This window comes from Poecile atricapillus, chromosome 3 (genome assembly GCF_030490865.1).
Source record: "Poecile atricapillus isolate bPoeAtr1 chromosome 3, bPoeAtr1.hap1, whole genome shotgun sequence".
Classification (NCBI taxonomy): Eukaryota; Metazoa; Chordata; class Aves; order Passeriformes; family Paridae; genus Poecile; species Poecile atricapillus.
The window spans coordinates 31,748,336-31,767,997 of NC_081251.1; the positions used below are offsets into that span (position 1 = coordinate 31,748,336).

Consider the following 19,662-nt stretch of genomic DNA (forward strand, 5'->3'; position numbering starts at 1 on the left):
TTAGATCCAGTATAGAAATGATTGCTTCTCTCATTGTAGCAGACTGCTGTGGGATGGCCATCCTGCAGCACTGTTCTTCCTCTGGCTCACCCTGTCTCATTAACATTATAACTGCAAGTGCAGTAGAGTGGCTGACGGGCAGAGTTCAACTCTGTGTCCCTTTTCGTTTTCATGGAGACTACAAGTCTGTTCAGCTCCTAATAAAATAACCCTCAAAGTACCACAGTAAAATGGATTATATGTATAGTGGTACTTATAAAACAAGAATGCCTATGCAGGACCTTAAAAAATGCCTTTGGGCAGGTCAGTTCTCTATCCCAATATGCAGATTCTTGTATGCTTTAATCTGTTGCGACTTAATTTTTTCACTTCAAACTCTTTCTTTTTGACAAAACCTATTGCCACGTTGGGGCTTTTCTAAGAAGTCATCCTATCACCCTCTCCTTCTTTGTGAATGGCCCTCAAACGGTACTACTGCTAGTTTTTAATGCCCACAAAGACATGGGTGCAGCCCCAGTTTCATGTGCACTCATAAAACAAAGGTAAGAAATTGAGATCATTTAAGATTTTATGCTTAGTAAGTGGTTTCCAGCCCATCCTGATTTTGCTAATCTGATCTGTAAGTGATCTGAGAGGAGGAACCTGAAGAGGGAGATATGTGTATCTTGGTTTTCTATGTTAAGCTACACGTCATGTTCTCTCTGCTTGGTCACTATTATCTTGGAACAAATTAGTGTCATAGACAAACAAAGTGGATTAAATAGCAAACACCAGATTTCTGGTGTTAACATAAATCCGAATGGCTTCAGCACTGCAATTGTTCCCCTGCAGCCACCAGTACAGAGGTGCTGGTGACTAAAACCGGTGGATTTAATTGCTCTTAAAGATCTGCTTTCAAGAGAAATTCAAATTTTCCTTTCCTTATTGCTGTTTTTCCCAAAATTGTAGAATGTAAAAATCCTGAAGTTTGAGAGATCAGGAAGGGTAAGAGAAAATGCCCACAGATATGGGACACGATATCTTAGCAGTGGTAAGACAAAAAGCTCTTTAATCACTTCATTAAAGGAAGTAATTTCAACCCAGGTCATAATAGTAGACTATTTAGTGGTCTTCACAGATTGAGAGGGAATAATAAGAAGGCAACAATTGTCAAATTAATGTGAATATTAAAATGTAAAGACAAATGTAAATGGTATTTTAATACCACTTTTCTAGCATTTTAGTGGCTGAGTGTCCACACATACATGGATATTCAGCATAGAGACAAAATGTCTTCTATGAGAATCAGATGTGACGTTGCTCCTTACTTGAAAATACATCTTTAATTTCTTAGAACATACTTATTTTTACATTTTTAATTTTCTACCATGAGAATCAATTTTCTAAGATGCAGAAGCATTTTTGTTCTTTTAAGTTTGCCAATCAATCCAGGAAAGTAAAGACAGAACAAAGCCAAAACCTATTAAATTAGGAAATATGGTCACTGTAGCTCATGTGCCACCTACTCAAATTTGGCACTGAACTGGGTTCAGGAAATACACTAAACAGTTTCACTCCTGCCTTTTTGCAAATGTCTGCCACAAGTCTGTGGTTTCCTCAAAAGCATTTCTTCTTTGAACTTGCCTTAAGTATTTTTCTTAGAGGCTTTTTTATTTTTTTTTTAATAAAAAGAAACACAACATGGATTGATTTCAAGCAGTTTGCTATAAGCAACAAAATTTAATATTGAAAAACTGAGGCTGTTTCTGAGTGCTCAGTCGTAAGCTGAGGTAGGTGATCTTTCTCTTCTTAGAGACACAGTTTACTCATCCAACAATCAGGATAAACACTCAGAAAGAAATGAACACTGCAGATAGTCCACCACAGGCTGGACACATTTTGTAATGCATGATAATATTTTCTTTCAGGGGAACAGATAAATTGCCTGAGGCATGCACCTTCAAAATATGGAAAAGAATGCAAATGGTTTGTGACTTTGCAAGCCTAAATGCAAAGGGCACGACAGTATCCTAATGTGTGTTGTGGTTTTGCTTACCCTGCCCTCCTGCTGTGACAACAGCGCTCTGTCCTTCACAAAACTTTGCGCTTAGCTAAGCAAGCCAGTCCCAAACTTAGCCAACATAAATAACATCTGATCAAAAGCTACCTGGAGGTGAACCCAAAATGGGCATGACTAATTCAAAACAATTTGTTTCTTAATTCAGGCTCACACTAGAGGAACATTCAGTGGTATCCCTCCAGACTCGCACAGGAACATACTCACAAATGACATGAGTGGACCAACATTTACAGATGTTTTACACACAAGTTTAGTGTCATTTAAGCTCAGAAAATACCAGGCCGTGCCACTGCTGAAGGCACAAGCACTGGGACACTGGGGTAGTCTTTTACTCACCTCTCCCGCTCCTGTTCCAAGAGGTTGGTAAAGTCATCGCTCTTGTTCATGTAATCTGTATGTTTATGTTTCTCATTTTCTAGCTCGTAAACGGTGCGACGATGGCACTTTTCTGCCAGCAGGAGCTGTTCCAGCATGCGCCGATATGTCTCTTTCTGCTTTTCTTCAAGTCTGTCCAGCTGGATTGCAGGAAGGGAGAACAGACTGTTTTAAAGGTCGCCATGCTTTACTTCATCTGATTTATTAACCAACAGTGTTGTGCTTGGTAAGTGCAACTCCCGTAATTTTACATCTTGGGTTTTACATAAAGCAGTGACTAGAAATAAGAATAACTGCCCCGTGAAAGTATTGATTTATTTGGATGACATATTAGCAATAAATGTATGCATAGTTTTCAGATACACAACAGACAGCACTTCACTTGGCTTTAGGGTAACAAATAGTATTGTTGCAATGCCATATTTCTTTTGTGGTGAGGTGCTGTGCACGCTTTCTTCATTTCACAGGGAAAAAGCTGTAGCTCAGAACTCAGAGCCTGGGAGCCTGAATTCACACCCCTGTATGGGGACTAGATACTTGCATGTGGGGCATAAAATGTAATCTGAAGGCTGAAATTTGAGTTACGCATCTTTAACACACCTCTAAGTCTGCTGAGATGAAAGAGCCAAATTATTTAGATTCTGTCCAGATTCAGTTTTACATTATCAAGTACAATTAATTATAAGCCTTAGGAGTTTCTCCTCAGCCTGTTTTTTGACAGAAATTTTCTTTATTCACAACCCTTTACCCTTTTGGTTTTCTGCATTTTTTTGGCATATCAATATGCCATTTATTATTCAAACAAACATTAAAACCAGGGAGGTGTGTCTAAAAAGTTGCCAGGGCACTCCAAATCCACCGCAGCTATTCATGTTGCTCCTTTGGTGCAGATGACCAACTCCAGCCTTCTCCTGCCTTGGTACTTGTCTGGTTGCCTACCCCTGGCACAGTGGCTGGCAGAGCCTGTTCTGCCCATCCCCAGTCCTCACCCTGTGAGAATCTCATCCTCCTCAACCCCAGCTGCCCTGGGCTGCTCTTGTTTCACATAGTATCTCAGCAAACAGGGAAATAAGAGAGCAGAAGAACCATGGCAATTTGCTCTCCAAAAGCTGACCATAGAAGTCAAAGTGAAAAAATCATTGCATTTTATAAAAGAACCAGGTTGGCTTCAGCTTTTCAGAGTATATCTTTTGCACTTATTTTTTCTATTTTATTTCAACATAAGCCTTGTGAATCTGCACATGACGAAAGCCTTGCTAAGCTCTTTTAATCTTGTTTGAGAGTGTTTTATGTATGCTCCCACATACTAAGGATTGATTTCCTTATTTACTATCATCACAAAAATTCCAGGAGATGCTTCAACAAGGACACACAGTACAAAGATATCTCATGGTAGACACAACTCCTGGTGAACAAATGAAATGTTCTAATTGGATGAACTATGAAGATTTGGACAGGCACTACAGTATGTTATATTTAATGTTGTTGCATGCTCCTTCCCCTGGACTATTATGAAACTGTGAACAGGAGCAAAGGCTGTTTAATTTGGCATTCCTGCTGGCCTCAGACATTCTCAGGACTACCTGACATTCATTTATTGCTTAAATTTTAAAGCAAGGAGTCCTGTGAGTCTTTAGAGGTTGAGCTGACTTTGCAGTCCTAGAGTTTAAGTGATGTAAAATTAATATGGATTTATGATCCCATAAATATGGTCAAAGTCAATCTCCAAAAGTCTTCTTTTCTTAACTACCCTCATGACAGTGTTCTAGTATGCCAAGAAAATCAAAGAGTAGTTACCAGTGCTGTGAGCAGTAGAGGTCGAAGCCTATAATTGAAAGGAATTTAAAAACCAGAAATTTAACACTCAAAGATTTGGGTCTTGCTTAACAGCACCAGCCCTAGAAAGTACACAACTTCTTTATGGTTTGTGTTCAAATCCAGTGACTTCACTTACAAATTCTACATATAAGTGAACAAGATTTTGTTTTCAGTGTATAAACTCTGTGTTTATACACATGGATGTTTTGCAAACATCCAAAATATATGGAGCCTTACTTCTGGTTAGGCTTCCCCCTGCACAGACACAAGGTTGTCAGTCAAGAAGTTGTTACCTCTGAAATTGGTTTCTCATAGACGTCTTCCCCTATAGACTTTTCTTGGGCAAGAATGGCATCCCTGTGTAGCACTCGAAGCACATTCTCTGGAGTTGCAGACCCATAATGAGCTTCTAAAACTTCAGGTTTGGTTTTCTCTGTCTTCAGCATGTGGATCACATCCTCCCTTGCCTGTAATATTGCAAATCACTATCATGAGTCAACCTATTAACAGGAAACATGGGGAAAATGAGGGCATTTCATATGTACAGACTGCATACACAAAAATAAAATAAATTAGAAAAATGACAGGCTGTCAATGCAAATATAAAGATTTTAGGAGATAACACATTAAACTTGATCTGTTTCTACACAAATATTGTACTGTAAAGGATGAATTATTCTGTTCCTGCAGGACATTGCATTTGAATGGTATGAATTTTTCTCTGAGTTGCAACTATAGCCAGAGAACATCATTATTCTTCATATACTGGATTTTAGTTGTTGCCTGTACTGTTTCCTGAAGGGATAAGGAAATGTGTAGAACAAGCAGCACAAGAGAGCTGAACTAATATTTCTCAAACAGCTACTTCCTAGTCACTCCCTAACTGAATCTGTGACTAAATATTCTTTTCAAGTAACTTTTAAAAGAAATTTTTTCTATTTTTTTTTTTTCTTTAAACAAAACCCTAGACATATTGCAGGCCCCAGCTAATGAGATGTGGAAAGTGGGAGCAAATCCTCCCGGCAGTGGAGGATGGCTATGCTGCTGGAGCCAGGGCTGGGAGCAGGGATGCACCTGAGGCTGAGGGCAGCCTGGAGCTCCCTGCCCCAGCTGGAAGCCCCCCGTTTCAGGCAGCATGAGCAAACATCTAGGCATGATGGGACAGCTCTGCAAAGCCACCTGGTTATGAATAAGGAGCATTTTAGGGCTATGATGAGGACAAACACTTAAGCTCTGTTTCTAATGACACTTGCCAACACCTGTTAAGCCATCTGTAAAACGGGGGCAGGGCACCTGCTTGTCTTTCAAGGCATGTTTATGAGGCCATAGTCCAGGGAGGGACTGTAAAACCTACAGGTTTTTGGTGGGCAAAGGGGAGCTCCTGGATTTCCTTAGAAAACATCTTTCCCACAAGTGCAAATGGATGGGGGAGCAGAAGAGTATGGGCATTTTTTTCTTGCATGTCTTTCTGACAACCGTGTGAGCTTGGGAAGTAAATTAAGCACTAAGGAAGGGTTCAGACATTTTAGGAAAAAATCCTGTACAAAGCCTGCTGCTATGTAAGCAATGGCTGTTTTAAGATTTATGATCTGACCAACTCTTCATGCTTTCCCATGCTGTTCATAACAGCATTCAATTCATCCATCCCTGTAGCAAATTTTAAATCTTTACCCAGAACCACAGAGGCATCACAGCTCAGCAAAACCACCTGATTTTAAAATGAGCAAGAAAATAATTTTGGGAAATGGCAGAGACCTTTTAATTTTTTTTTTTATTTTTTTTTTTAATTTAAAACAGTATAACATGAAAAGAAATAATGAACTTCAGGCAAAGATCATGTCATCTAATTAAGAACTAGCCCAATTGCTCTCTATAACATTTTGTAACCTTAAGTAAAGTCTTTGCACTTGTCTGCAAGTTACAAAAAGCAAATTGGAATGGTATTCACATTATTTCAAAATGATAGTGGGAAAGGTTCATCACTAATGGATATTGCAACTAAGTGAATCATGTGGGCTAGTCCCAAAGAAAGGCAAAGAGCATGTAGACCTCACTACATTACATCCTGAGACTGTGTCACTCTCAGTACAGGAAAAATGTTATTTTAGGCAGGTTCTAGACAGGTTTGCAAATGTATTACTTTTCTCTAGCCCTGTAGAAATAACTGATGTCTTAGTGTCTTCATCACCATGAGGACAATGCTTCTATATTGGAGAAAAACCCTTTAAAAAGTCTGGTAGGATAGCATGGGAGTATGGAGGGATTTCTAAATATCCAGATTTTCCTGATGCATTGTCTTAAGCCCTTTCAGGAAGAGGCAGTTTTGAGGCCGTACCTTCATCCTGTCCCAAAGAACTAATTTGGTGTCCCTCTGTGTGCCTCGCAGCAGGGGCCCTGTGCCACAGACATGCTCAGGGAGAGAGAGTTCCATGCAAAGGGAGCACCAACATGGTGGCATGGGGATGAGGGAGCAGCTCACTTCTACCCTCTGCACCAAGGGACACAGTCAGTCACGTTGAAACGTCTTTTTGTTTTGATTCTGAGCACACAAAGCTTCAGGCCCCACACAGCCCATTCCTCAGGGAGCACCTCAGACCTTAAGCTATCTGGGAGGGGAGGAGGATGAGTTCATTCTCATGTTGTAGCTGTTGGGTCCTGGATGGCATAATTAAACACTGACAAGGCAGACAGAGACAGCTTGGGATTGGGGATTTAACACTGTGAATAGGCAGAGCAAAAAGCTGGACTCCAGTCCCTGCAATGGTTATTTGATACAAAAATAGATGGTGGAGGCAGCTGCTCTGCCCAGCAAGTGCCCCGGCCCCTGGTCAGTTGTGTACTGCCTGACTTTCCTTCAGGCCTCATTAGTCTGTCATCACTCACAATTCAATGGGGCAACTTTAGCACAAGGGAGCAGTAATAAGAGTCCCTGAAACAGCTAAAAGTGTCCCTGCTAAGAAGGGCTTCTGAATGCTGCATGTTTGGGTCCCCCAAAAGGCAGAGGGAGTCAAGCCAGAGGGAGCCAAGCCAGGGGAGTGGATGGTGCTGACTGGAGAAGCTGACACCCCAAGAAAAAAAATAGGTGACCAAGTTCAGTTGAGAGCTTTGAAGAAAAAAACCCATGAATTGTCACCTTGAAACCTAAAGCCTTCTGATAATGTTTTCATAATTTTAGTTACTTTCCCAAGAAAGTTCTATAAACATAAGTTATTTATCACATTCCTTCTAAGAAACTTTTGATGGATGTTTTGCATGACCAGTGTGATTGGGAAAGTGGTAGCTTAATTATCCAATCCCTGGTCATTGTCAAGAATCTATAAATAATGGAGTCAGAGAATAAAGGTTGGTTCCTTCCTGTTCTAATGCTGAAAGGTGGTTGTGTGAATAATTTTGTGTCCTTTAGTGACAATGCATTACTTCATCTTTAAAGGGAAGCAGTGACACACACACCTATCTCCAAGGGAACACAGTAGGACAGTCAGCACTGACCATCCCTTGCTGCAGCCCATGGGGAGGGTACCTAGCCCGGAATCAGTCTGGCTGGCACCATCCCCAGAGGCACACTCAGCTGCCCTCTCCTGTACCCCTTCTTGGGTATCCCACACTCCGCTGGCCCTCTGGATTTGGATGGTGTTAATGTGATAAGCTGCCTTTTGCCTTTTCTGGGCTCAGCCATTTCTCCTATCGTTATCTTTTCAAGGGTATTGGTTAATTCACCAAGTACTTCATTTCAATTGTGATAACAGTTTGTGAAAAACAAATGACAAACAGAACATGGGTTGCTAGGAAGCACTGAACCAAAAAGGAACCTAATGCTAATAATAAACTGGAGACAAATTTGTTTTTATTTGGTCAGAAACAAGCTCCATCATAGGGACATTCTGAAGGGCAGCTAACCTAGGTCAGAGAGACATCCAGACAATGTCCTAATCTTCCATCAGCCTCAGGGTTTGTGAATTCCAGTTAGTCTCTCTGAAACTCCTCAGGATAATGTAGAGGGAAGGAGCTGAAACAGCATGCCTTTTTATCTCATGATTTCATGTTTCTCCAAATGACCAATTTTCCCCTGAAACAACTAGAAGAGAGGTCAGATAGAGATGTCTTCTTCCAATGTGTAGTGATCTGCAGGAAACAGACAGAAAACAAGTCTCCAGAAAACAAGTCAGAATAATCCTGCAGAGAAACACTGGGGCTACTTCAAAATTCATACCTGTGAAGAGGCATGAGAGGCTCAGAGAGGGGGGCCCTAGCTAAGAAAAGGGGACTTTGATGGCAAGCTGTTTGTACTGGTGGACATCTACTGCTGGTGCCACCCTCGCCCCAAAGCACAATTCTGTTTTGCGTAAATTTGCTAGGAGACAAACATAAGGAAGATATTTCAAACTGCAAGCAAACTTGCATATAAATCCAAGAGAACAGTTTTTAGCTGTTTTGGTAGAAGGGACATGATGTTTGGCACAGGAAAATCATCTCTCAAGTCCTGTTTTTGTTTTGTTTTGTTGGTGCTGTGATGAGAAAGAACATCCAGGCTTGAGAAGACTGCATATTGCAACAGCTTGTAATACAATGAAACTTATTTGCAAAAGTCCAGAAGACTGCAATTAGTCAGAGAAGCTCTTGAAAGTCAAAATATGGAATTTAGAAAATTTACTTTTATTGGTTCTTCATTACTTCAATTGTTCTATGGAAAACTCCGAGCTACCTTTCTATCTATACTGTTAAGACTGTGAGCTCTTGAAAATAAAGGGACTTTTCCATTAATAAAGTATCCTAAGCACCTGATTCTCTAAGCAGTAGGAGCAATAAAGAGAGATTAAAGATTACCTAATTTAACTCCTTCAGTTGCTCCTGCTGATAGAGGAACTGCAAAGTAGAACTATATCTAAGCCTTGTTTTCTGCTTACTGGAGGTACGAAAACCTAAAGGCTGATGACCTCAGTACTTGAGTACACCCATGGAGGGCCTGAGGGGCTGTGGAGCACTGCTGACCCACAAAGTTTTGCCTGTTCTCCTTTCCCTCCCCTCTATTCCCCACTCATGAGTGCACTTACTGAAGACGTGGGGTCTGCGTTACTACCTGGGAAATCCAAGACAATGCTCCCCTTCTCTCATGAGTGCACAATACTTGCCCAGATGGAAGGCTGACATGAGCCCACTCCTCACAGGGCTACCCTGAAACACTCGCTTCTTGGCAGAATAAAGTTAAAGGACTTTCTTTTGCTCACCAGCTTGAGCGGAGCAGGGGGCTCTGTTCCAAACCTCACTTTACTATGTGCCTAGTAAAATATTTAAAAGATATAGAAAGGATGTAAAGAGGTTCCTGCATAAAATTGAAACCATTTAGGAAACAATAGCATGACTCTGCTGCTTGTAAAAGGGGTCCGGCAGCCTAGCAACCAGATTCTTGGTCAATGGAAAGACTGTTACACAAGCTGGGCGTTCAGACGTGCTTCTTCCTCGTGCCCTGCCCTGCCAATTTACTACAGCCCTCTCTCCCCATTCCCACAGTCTTTGGCCTCTCCCATGAGCCTGCTGACAAAACTCAGCACCCACTAAACGGGGAATTTTTGCCACAGGCCATTTGTCACCTGGGAAATGGGACTGAACTGATCAAACTCGTTTCATATAAGGCACCTAGTAAATCGGGAAAAAAATTCAGTTGTATTCAAGATGGGCTGAATGGAGTCGAAGTAATCACTGTCAGCTAGGAGTGAAACCCAACTCAAGATCATTTGGCAGTACATGTCCTAAACTGTTCTGATTTTTTTTCAAAAGTAGCCTTCCTCCAAATTCACAGTTTCTCTCAAAATCAGTTAGTGGTAACTATTACCTTCATAACTCCAATTTTGGAGGCATCTAACTACTGTACACCTAACTACTTTAGAGAAATATCAGTATTTCAGTAACATGGCAACAATCTCCTTAATTATATGAAAGACGTTTTGAAAATGCAGGAGCAGAAATAGTGTTTACAAGAAATGCAATTATGTAATATTTTGGCAATCTGATATTCCCAGCTTTCGAATGTTTCTTTTCTGGTTATGAAGACAGTTTATTATACCTACACAAGGAAGTGCACTAAGTAGCAGATGTTTAATATTCATGAAGTTGTATTTTTCTTGCCAGTGATTAATGACAAAAAATAACTATGAAACCACAGACAGGGACCTTTACTTCTACTTCTACTTGTGCTGTTTTTCCTTGCATTGCACACAGTTCAGGTTATTTATAGCACAACAGCTGCTCTGTTCAGCATCCGAAACTAGATAAGGTCACAGGTTATCCATGTAATGTTGGGATCTTACCAGTGACTGATTTCCTAAATGCCAGTAGGCTTTACAAATATTTCACCTAGAGTTAATAAACATCACACTCAAGGCATCCTGAGGGAGATCAGGAGAATGTTCTCACACTGCTTTCTGCGCAATCCAGGACATGATGTGTTGCCATCAGGGCAGGAATAGCCTTATTTCTGAAAAGTTCCATTAGAGACCTCAGAAAGTGGATATCACTGGCTTGGTTAGTTGACTTTAATGAAAGAAAGCATCTTTAAGCAGGAGTACTCAAACGCCTGTATCTGACGAACTTTCCTAACACTAATCCACTAGTCCCTGTTTAAGACCAGTAACTTCCCTTCTTTCTTATCTTAGGCGGAAATAAAAATAATTAAAAGGAAAGTGTACTTTCTTAATTTTGTCTCATAGTACTATAAATATCTATACAGAATGTAATAAGAACTACTCCTGACTGATAGATTGACACTTTTCTTAAAGGCCTGATTGCTCACCCTAACCCTTCATACTGCTGCAATGACTTATTCTTCAAATACTTTTTTGAAACTTATGCTTCAAAGCAGTGAAGTTGCTTCCTCTACTGTATATTGCATTGTACAAAACTCCTTTTTGTTAAAAACTCAATAAATATTTTTCTCTCCTAAACCAGATACCTGAAGCAGCCTTGTTTGTATCACTCTCTCAGTGATGCCAGCTATGCAAAATTCTGGCTAATTACATAAAATCACAGAATCATAGAAGTCCTGAGTTGGAAGGGACCCATAGGGATCATCAAGTCCAAATCCTGGCCCTGCGTAGGACAGCCCTGAGTTACCCCCTGTGCCTGAGAGCACTGTCTAAACATTTCTTGAACTCTGTCAGGCTGGTGCTGTGACCACTGCCCTGGGGAGCCTGTTCCAGTGCCCAACCACCCTCTGGGAGAGGAACATTTTTCCAATATCCAACCTAAACCTCTCCTGACACACCTTCAGGCCATTCCCTCGGTCTTCTCACATCACCACAGAAAAGAGCTCAGTGTCTGCCCCTCCTCTTCCCCTAATGAGGGGCTAAGACTGTGGTGAGATCTCCCCTCAGCCCCCTCCAGACAGAACAAACCAAGGGGCCCCCAGCTGCTCTATGGATTCCACTCTAATCCCTTCACCATCTTCATAGCTGTCTTTTGGACATGCTCTAATAGCTTTATATCTTTCTTATATTGTGGCATGAAAACTACACACTTGAGCCAAAGTAAGGCTTCACCAGCAACAAGAATGCATAGGTTTTTTTGCAATGAAGGCTTTATGTATAGCAAAGTTTTTTTCACACCTTTCATCTTAGCTTAATTTCCTAATACTTGAAACTCTGGATTTCAGTTGCATGAATTTCTTTTCACTTTTCTGTGTTCAAGTCTTGGTACACGATGTACTCTGGAGGTAAAGAGGTTACTTCAGTGATGAAAAGTGACCGTTGTTAATTGTTGATTTTGTACAAAGGGTAAGTGAAATATATATCCAGAAATACAAGTGATGCCTCATGACCCTGAGGATATTAAACAGAACTGTCCTGTTTTCTCTATACCATGAAGAATTTTCTGACCTTGTATGAAGCCTTTGGAACTCTACACTGTATTTAATTTTAATGGGTGCTATCTTTCAGTGATAACCCAGAAAGCTTTTCTAAAATCAATACAGGAGAAGAGGCACATGATAGACCAGCTCAGCCACTACATAAATCTTCTGAAGTGGCTCCAGAAGAATTATATCAGAATTTGGCCTCTTATGTTTGAAAAAGTCCCTGCTAAAGACTGCAGAGCTGAGGAGAAGCAGCACTGAGCGATGTATTACTTCTTCCAGCAAGTTTCGAAACAGATCAAATGAGCACTAGAAGACATCTGTCTGTTATTTCCTGCCCACACAGCTTTGTTCTGCTTTATTGCCAGAGTGCTCCATGGATGATGTCACTTTTTTCTGAAGAAAACAGGCCACCAGGGCCTTTCGCTGACATAATTAATTATCTGTAGTTTGGGCCACAGCCAGCAAAATTCCCATGGCAAGGCCCTGAGAAGAATTAACTCCACACTGCTTGATGTTTTCAGAATTATTATGGTCTGGGATACCCTGTCTTGTCTTTTCACACTGAAAGAGTGATTTGCTTGATATTATCAAGCCGTGGGACAGTTGCTTCAGCATATAGAATTACAGTGTCATGATCCAGTCAGCACAGCGACACCAAGGCAAGGGGGTCACTGTCAAGTTATGTGCATGACTCTGCATGTTGGGATATGTTCTGCATGCTCCAGCAATGCCTCACAATGGCTAAACCCACTGTTTTGGGTTTGCTATATCCAGTCATAGAGTTTTTGTGTCAGCCAACATTAACTGTATAAAATTTTTCACATAGCCTGAAGCCCAGAAGCAAGCAGAATTGATCCAAGTTAACATGTTCCTTTTGTAACCAGAACTTATTTGTGATCCATTAGAAGGTCTTTAGGAGGGAAAAAAAAGTGACTCGTGAAAGGGCAATAACAGGAAAAACATTTATTTTCCTCTTTCTTCTATTATCATCTAGCCCTATTAGCAAGTCTGGACCAAGACACAAGAGACCCATGGATCATGGACCTCTTACTTATGCTTCACACATAAAATTAACCCCACCATACTCCAATTTCCATTCCATAAAGGAAATAATATTTCTCACAAATGAGATTTAATTCCCAAGTGTATAGAAGATCTATGAATGCTACAAAAAATATGATGCACTCTGACATCAATATGATTGTTCTCCTATTAATTTTTCCCCATTTGTTATATTCTTTGATTTCCTCCAAGTTCATGTTCTTCTACACTATCATCCAATTTGTTGAAATCCATTAGAAGCTAAAAAGTATCTTCATTAGATGTGTAACTCATCTAAATTGCAAGTGCTACCTTGACAGTGTAAGGAGCAGAAGCATCTGAAATTAGGTGCTCTGACCTGAATTTCAGGGATGCACTTCAAGCTGCTGCTGTGAGTACCCTGTCTCCAAGAGGAACAAATCAGCCCTGGCATTTTTTTTTCCACAGTGATCTTGCTGCCTTCTGGCAGGAACAAGCACACAAGGAGCAGGATAGAGCAAGACAAACTGGAGCCAGCAGGGCTGTAACCACCAGGAAGATGAAGTCAGAGGCAGTCCTTCTGCCTCCTCTGTGGAGACAGAAGCATGTGGGACACTAACAGACCTAAGTCTGTGTACATGTGTAATAAACTGTATACACAACTTTCTCTTGTCCAAGCATGTTGCTGGCTTCAACAAGATGTTTTTGAGTACTCTGTGCTGCACAATGTGCATCCAAGTTCCTGGTGGCTGATGAATGGGCAAGAACAGTAGGACTGCATTACAGCAAGCACTCACCAGCACAGCCAATTATTTGAGCAGAGGAGTTGTCAGAGGAAACGAGGGAAGTGGCCAAACTCTTAGTGTGATGCAACTAGGGAGGGTGGGCAATGGAAGGCACACAGTGAGACCTCCCAGCCATGCCCACGATGCCCTCAGTTGTCTACAAAATCCCCCTGATTCCCCCCAGTGTCTGTCCTTCCCTTTGCCCTTCCCAGTCCCCACTTGGGAACATCCTTTCCCCTCTCTATCCTCCCACTGAATTTCCAGGAATGCCTTTGAAGCCCTTCAAAATGCTATTTTACCTGAACTGCTGAGAGTGCCCCAGCCAATACTGGAGAATTGGGGTTTCATTATGAAGGCACATTAATACTGCTGTTTCTGACTTGTTTAAACTTGAAGGTGACAAATGTCTGGAAGTTACCACACAACTGTATTTGAGTTAATTCAGTTCCACTCATTTTTCTGGCATGGAAGAGTTGATGTTAATTTTTTGCAAAGAAAACAAATAATTTCCAGGATAAGAAAGACATCACTTGCAAAATCCAAGGCCTTCCTGTCTCAGGAAAGGACTTCCCTTCATAGTGCCTCCCTCAGCAGTGCATCATTTTGGGTGCCACATCTGCACAGCCCTCTGAAATAAGTCAGAGTTCACTTTATTTTGGACATCACGCAAACACTTAAGGCAGCAATTTTGTAAGATGTGACAAGACACAGGATGTTCAGTAGGACCTGCAGTTTTCTATGTGAAAATGTTACATCTCTCTCACTTTAGTCAACCAATAGGTGGAGCCTTTAACCCTAGAAACGATGTTTTCTCAGCCATGTTATCACAGTTATTATGTAAAGACTTATATTTGCATTTATTAAAACTTGTTTTGGATGAAAAATAATCTGTTTTGCTCTCAAGAGCTTATCTGATCCTCAGCTAGAGGACAACAGACAAAAACTTAATAAATACACAACTGGGGCAGCAAAGTTAATAAAAACAGGTTCATCTACTGCTGCACTGTTAAATTAATAACTGGTGACTCATAGTACTAGACAGTATTATGACACATAAGACATATGCTCGTTGCAAGCTCTCCAAAGAATCACAGATATTTTAAGGTCAGGGAGCTCATGCATTTAACATTGATTGCAAAAAGATTGGCCATGTGCTCTCCCACAGAGTGAACCTTCTCTCAAGAAAAATGAGAAAAGATACAAACTTCCTCATTACTGTTGTACTCAATATACAATTTCTAGTAAGTAAATGTAAAGAAAGAGAAAAATAGTCAAATAATACTATTATTTAAAATTCATTTTTAAAAGTTTTCAAGAGAGGAGCAGTTTGGAACACCAAAACTTAAAAAGCTGGTTGTGGGCAATTCTTTTCTATTTTGCATAGAAAACCAAGAAATTTTGGAAAAAAAACTGCAAGCTGTTCATACTCTTTCTTCTACTCTAGATAAGATGTTCAGTGGATCAGAGACGCTTGCCAATTATTCCTCTCTCTTCTGATCCTTCAAGCCTAACACAACAGATATGGCTCTGTCAAGTACAGCTCAGGCACTAATAGAAAAGGATGTTAAAATGTCTTTGTGAAAGAGGTCTTCTCCCTACCCAGTGACAGTGACATTTTATTGAGGATCATTACTTTGAAAAGCATACAATTCTAAAGCAACTTTAGTACTAAAGAGATGGATGGCTAGCATCCCTATGGCTGATAGTACCTCTGCCCTTTATTTCAGAGGGAGCAGGAAATTGCCCAAATAGCACAGTTTAACTATGTTTCAGTATACTGTCTTACCTTTTTTTTTTTTTTTCTCTCTCTCTCACAAAACAGCCAGGTTCTATTTTAAAATTTATGATTTTGGGACTTGCTAGACAAGTTCTTCTTACCCCCTATGGTATATTCTGCACTTTGCACAGCAGCAAATGTAAGCTGCAGAAAATAAAGCATACTATTCTGGACAAAATTAATCTCTGCTAATAAATTATTTAATAAAAATAGAAGAGAGCATATGTGGTCTGAAAACTTTTAAATTTTTTCTGCTGTAAAAGCATTCTTCACCAGGAAAACACAAACAAACCAGGGGTCAGTAAGAGAGGAGAGAATTTTTTAACTCATTGTACTGATATGCCAGCCATTTTTAGGATTTGTTTTAGACTCTTATTTTGCTACACTGTGGATACCATCTTTCCTTTCATTTTCTTGCCTTTTTTGTGCCCACTTTCCATGTCTCTAACTTGGCTCCATGTATCTCTGTTGTATTCCCCTTTTGCTTACACTCCTTTTCTTCTATTGGCCAGCCTCTTTCCCCTCATTCCATTCTCCTTAAGTCACCCCTCCCTCCTCACATTAACCCTATCTTCTCTTTTTCCCTTAGCTCTGTACTTGCCAAGGTTTTTCCCTTGGGGAATTTGTATTTCGTCTGCATGATATGCTCATAAATCCTAAACTATTTCAATGCAATCAGCAAGACTTCGCAGATACCCCACATGCACTTTTCTCTGGCTTTACCTATTCTTTCTGCCTTGGCTCATCTGCAGCTTGTTAATCTGTGCTATTTTGCTAAGGATCATTTGAAAACTCCTTCTCTTCACTGCTTTCTTTGGTGCCAAAGCGACTTTCCCCAGTTTTCTCTTTTGATTTCAGTACCTGCACAAGAAACGCATCTGGTTTCTACCCATCTATCGATCCCATATTCTTTGCTTGAGCTTTCAAGCAGATCCATATTTATTAATATTAATGCAAGAGTATAAAGAAAAGGCAATGAAGAAAAAAATATAGAAGTTTGTACAGTATTTTTTACTAAACAGCAACTAGGTTGTTGTTTAGTCTCGAGCCTCTCCCAGTGTTGTTACAATGTCTTGGAAAAGTCAATACAAAAGGAGTTTGAGGCATTACATGCAAGTTTACACATTGCAGCAAGAGGAAAAAGAGACAGAAAAACATCTCAACACCAGCTACAGAATCAAATTATCTTGCTTATACTAGTCAGGATGACAAGTGATGGGAGGGCCAAGTAATTCCATGCCTTAAGAGAAAGAGAAATATGAAACCAAATGCACAAGGCACTAGGGAGCCCTCTCCCACAGCAAACACCATGTGCAGCTCCTGCTACAGACACCAAGAAAGGGGACCCAGGGTGTAAGGGGGACCACTGCTGCTGGTCAAGGGGTGATGAAGACATGGAGAGCCTATTTTGCCAGAGGACACTGAAAGAATGTGCTACAGCTAGCACAGCAAGAACAAAGGCTCAGAGGATGCAAGACTGTTGTCTACAAACACATTAGGCATTAAAGACAGGAGGGAGAGTGGTGGGCTTTCAAAGGAGGATCACTGTATAGAGGGTTTCACTACACATAATTAAAATTGCATTAGAAATTAAAAGGGAGAAATCAGCTAAACATTAAAGCTTTTCAGTTCTGGGACTATTTTCCAACAGGTATAGTCAAAGTAAACAACCCACCTAATCTTAAAACACAGCTTACTAAGTTACCTACAAGGGTTAAATGGAGCATTTGTCTAAAAAATCAGATGCTGGGATTTGATACACAGTAGATCTTCTACAATTTTATCTCCAGAATTCTCTGGAGATAAGCTGCAATATAAGGATGAGGAAAGCCTGAGTTGGGAAATGACAAAAAGGTAGAGTAAGAAAAAAGGTTACAACTAGAGAAATAAAGAATGGAAGAAAAATAGGAAAATTTAGATCTTCAGAAAAAGAACAGAACAGAGTAATTATAGAATAAAATATATTATATAATACGTAGTCCTACGAAAGGGAAAGAAAGTAGAAAGGAGAAAGATGGAAACAGTAAAGAATTTTCCTTTCCTTTACATTTACAAAGCATAGTTTTTTGCTAGAAAGACAGACAGAGAAATACCAAAATACCTTTTAAAATGCTAAAATGCAGTGGGTAATTGATCACCTATACCCATGTGAGTTGACTTTGTTAAGAGAGAGGGTTCTCCTCATGGCCGGATGTGCAGCCACTGATATCTAAGTGTTTCATGAAGACCTTACTGGAGAGGACAAAACACAGAGTCCTCTGCTAACCTTTCCATGGTATGCCCAGGCTGAGAGGAAAATCTTGCAGCCCTCCTGAAGGTGAGCTCCTCCTGCCTCTGTTGGATGGGAGAACTCCTTCCCGCACGACTGTCTTGTTTCAGCAGCCAGCCTCCCATACCTGCCCTTCAACAAACTATTGCTCTGGCACCTCGTGTAAGCATTCAAATTAACCATTAAATGCAGTCTTGGTTGAATACTTATAAGGAAGGGACTTCTTTGACAGCAGAGTGATTTGGTCTCTCCCTTTGAGCAAGGGATGCTATATAAATAGGTTTACCTCTGAATATCTGCTACACAGTGTTTCCCTTCAAATATCAAACCAAACCCAGTGTTACATTAGACCATTTGGAAGTCTGGGGACTTGTCAGAAATTGTGTCTCAAAATTAATTTATATATCACTTGTATATTACACATACTGTTCCTCAAGACATCACATTTCACATATTGCCCGTCTGCACCCGTCTGCAACAGAGGAAATGTGCAGCTGACAACTTAGCATGCATTTCCTTTACACCCCATGGCTGCGTGGCTTTGAGGAGCTCTGCTCCTCAGCAGTGCCAGGCTCTCAGGAAACATTTCCCTCAGCCCTAAAGCATGCAAGGGACCTCAACAGGAATGGGGGGCTGAGCTGCAGGGGGTGAATGCCATGTTGGCACTGGAGAAACAGTAAAACATGGGCTATAAGAAAGGCCTCCGGTGGAAAAATTGCTCCTTTTTAAATTGGCGTGAAATATAGGAAACTGTCTCCCAGGCTTAACTTGTCCTCCAGCAATAGGCACAGAATCTGGATAATGAACTTTTTTTAAAAAAACAACTAATGATTTGTAGTGGGATGCTGTCTTTATAAATATACTTTTATTATTGTGGGATTTTTTCCCAAACATGCGATAAAAGAGTGAGTCGTAAACATGTAGGAATACTGTTCCTCATTTCCTTTTGGGCCCCCAATCAGGAAATGTTGAAAATCAGTGTTGGTATTGCTGAAGATTAATGGCTGCTGCTCAGAAACCCTACAGAAAGGGAATATATTCCTTCCAGGACAAATACATAAGCCATTGGACAAAAATCTGTGACACAGATAGTATTATATCATCATTGTAAAAATCCACACTGCCTGTCTTGCTCTGTAATTAATAATATTCACATGTGGGTTTGACTGAAATCACTGTAACAACCAGGCAAATTAATGCCATGCCTTCATGCTCTAATTTATTCTACTGGTGTTTGAAGTTTTCTTTTCCAATCAGCTTTACAGTATTTAGAAATAAGTTGGGGGGTTTTTTTCCCCCAGGTATAGGAAGCAATCCTTCATGGATTTTTTTGCCACTATATGTTCAATATGAGTTTAAAGACCATGTAATCATTACTTTTTTTATATGAGCAGTTAGATTTCACAAGAGAAAATACACTCAACTGAGCTATAGGGCCATTAAAATAAATCCCTGTCATCAGTTCATTTGCTTCCCACTCTCCTTCAGAGAGGCTGTACTTAAGAGCTCTCCTCCATGTATATTGGGACTCATTCTCATCACCACAGCTTCTGTAAACTTTTTCTTCCCTTTTGTTTTCTTACAAAATAAGGCATAGGCTACGGTGACCTCAGATGTTTATGAAAAGCTTTCCTTCTCTTTATTCAGTAAATGCCCAGGGTCCAGCCAGGAAACATGAAGACAGGCAGAGCTGAGTCCAACTTGGTTCTAGAA

At 40.4% G+C, this 19,662-nt stretch overlaps 1 protein-coding gene across 4 annotated transcripts in view; it reads right to left on the bottom strand.

The window, feature by feature from the left end:
* Nucleotides 1-19,662, bottom strand: part of FILIP1 (filamin A interacting protein 1) — a 102,061-nt gene that overhangs the window by 37,905 nt on the left and 44,494 nt on the right. For all 4 annotated transcript variants that reach the window (XM_058834413.1, XM_058834412.1, XM_058834411.1 and 1 more), the window contains 2 exons: nucleotides 4,546-4,719; nucleotides 2,396-2,574 (listed from right to left, as the gene is read on the bottom strand). In XM_058834413.1, the coding sequence (XP_058690396.1) occupies nucleotides 2,396-2,574; nucleotides 4,546-4,719 (353 nt within the window). The remainder of the gene's footprint in view (nucleotides 1-2,395; nucleotides 2,575-4,545; nucleotides 4,720-19,662) is intronic.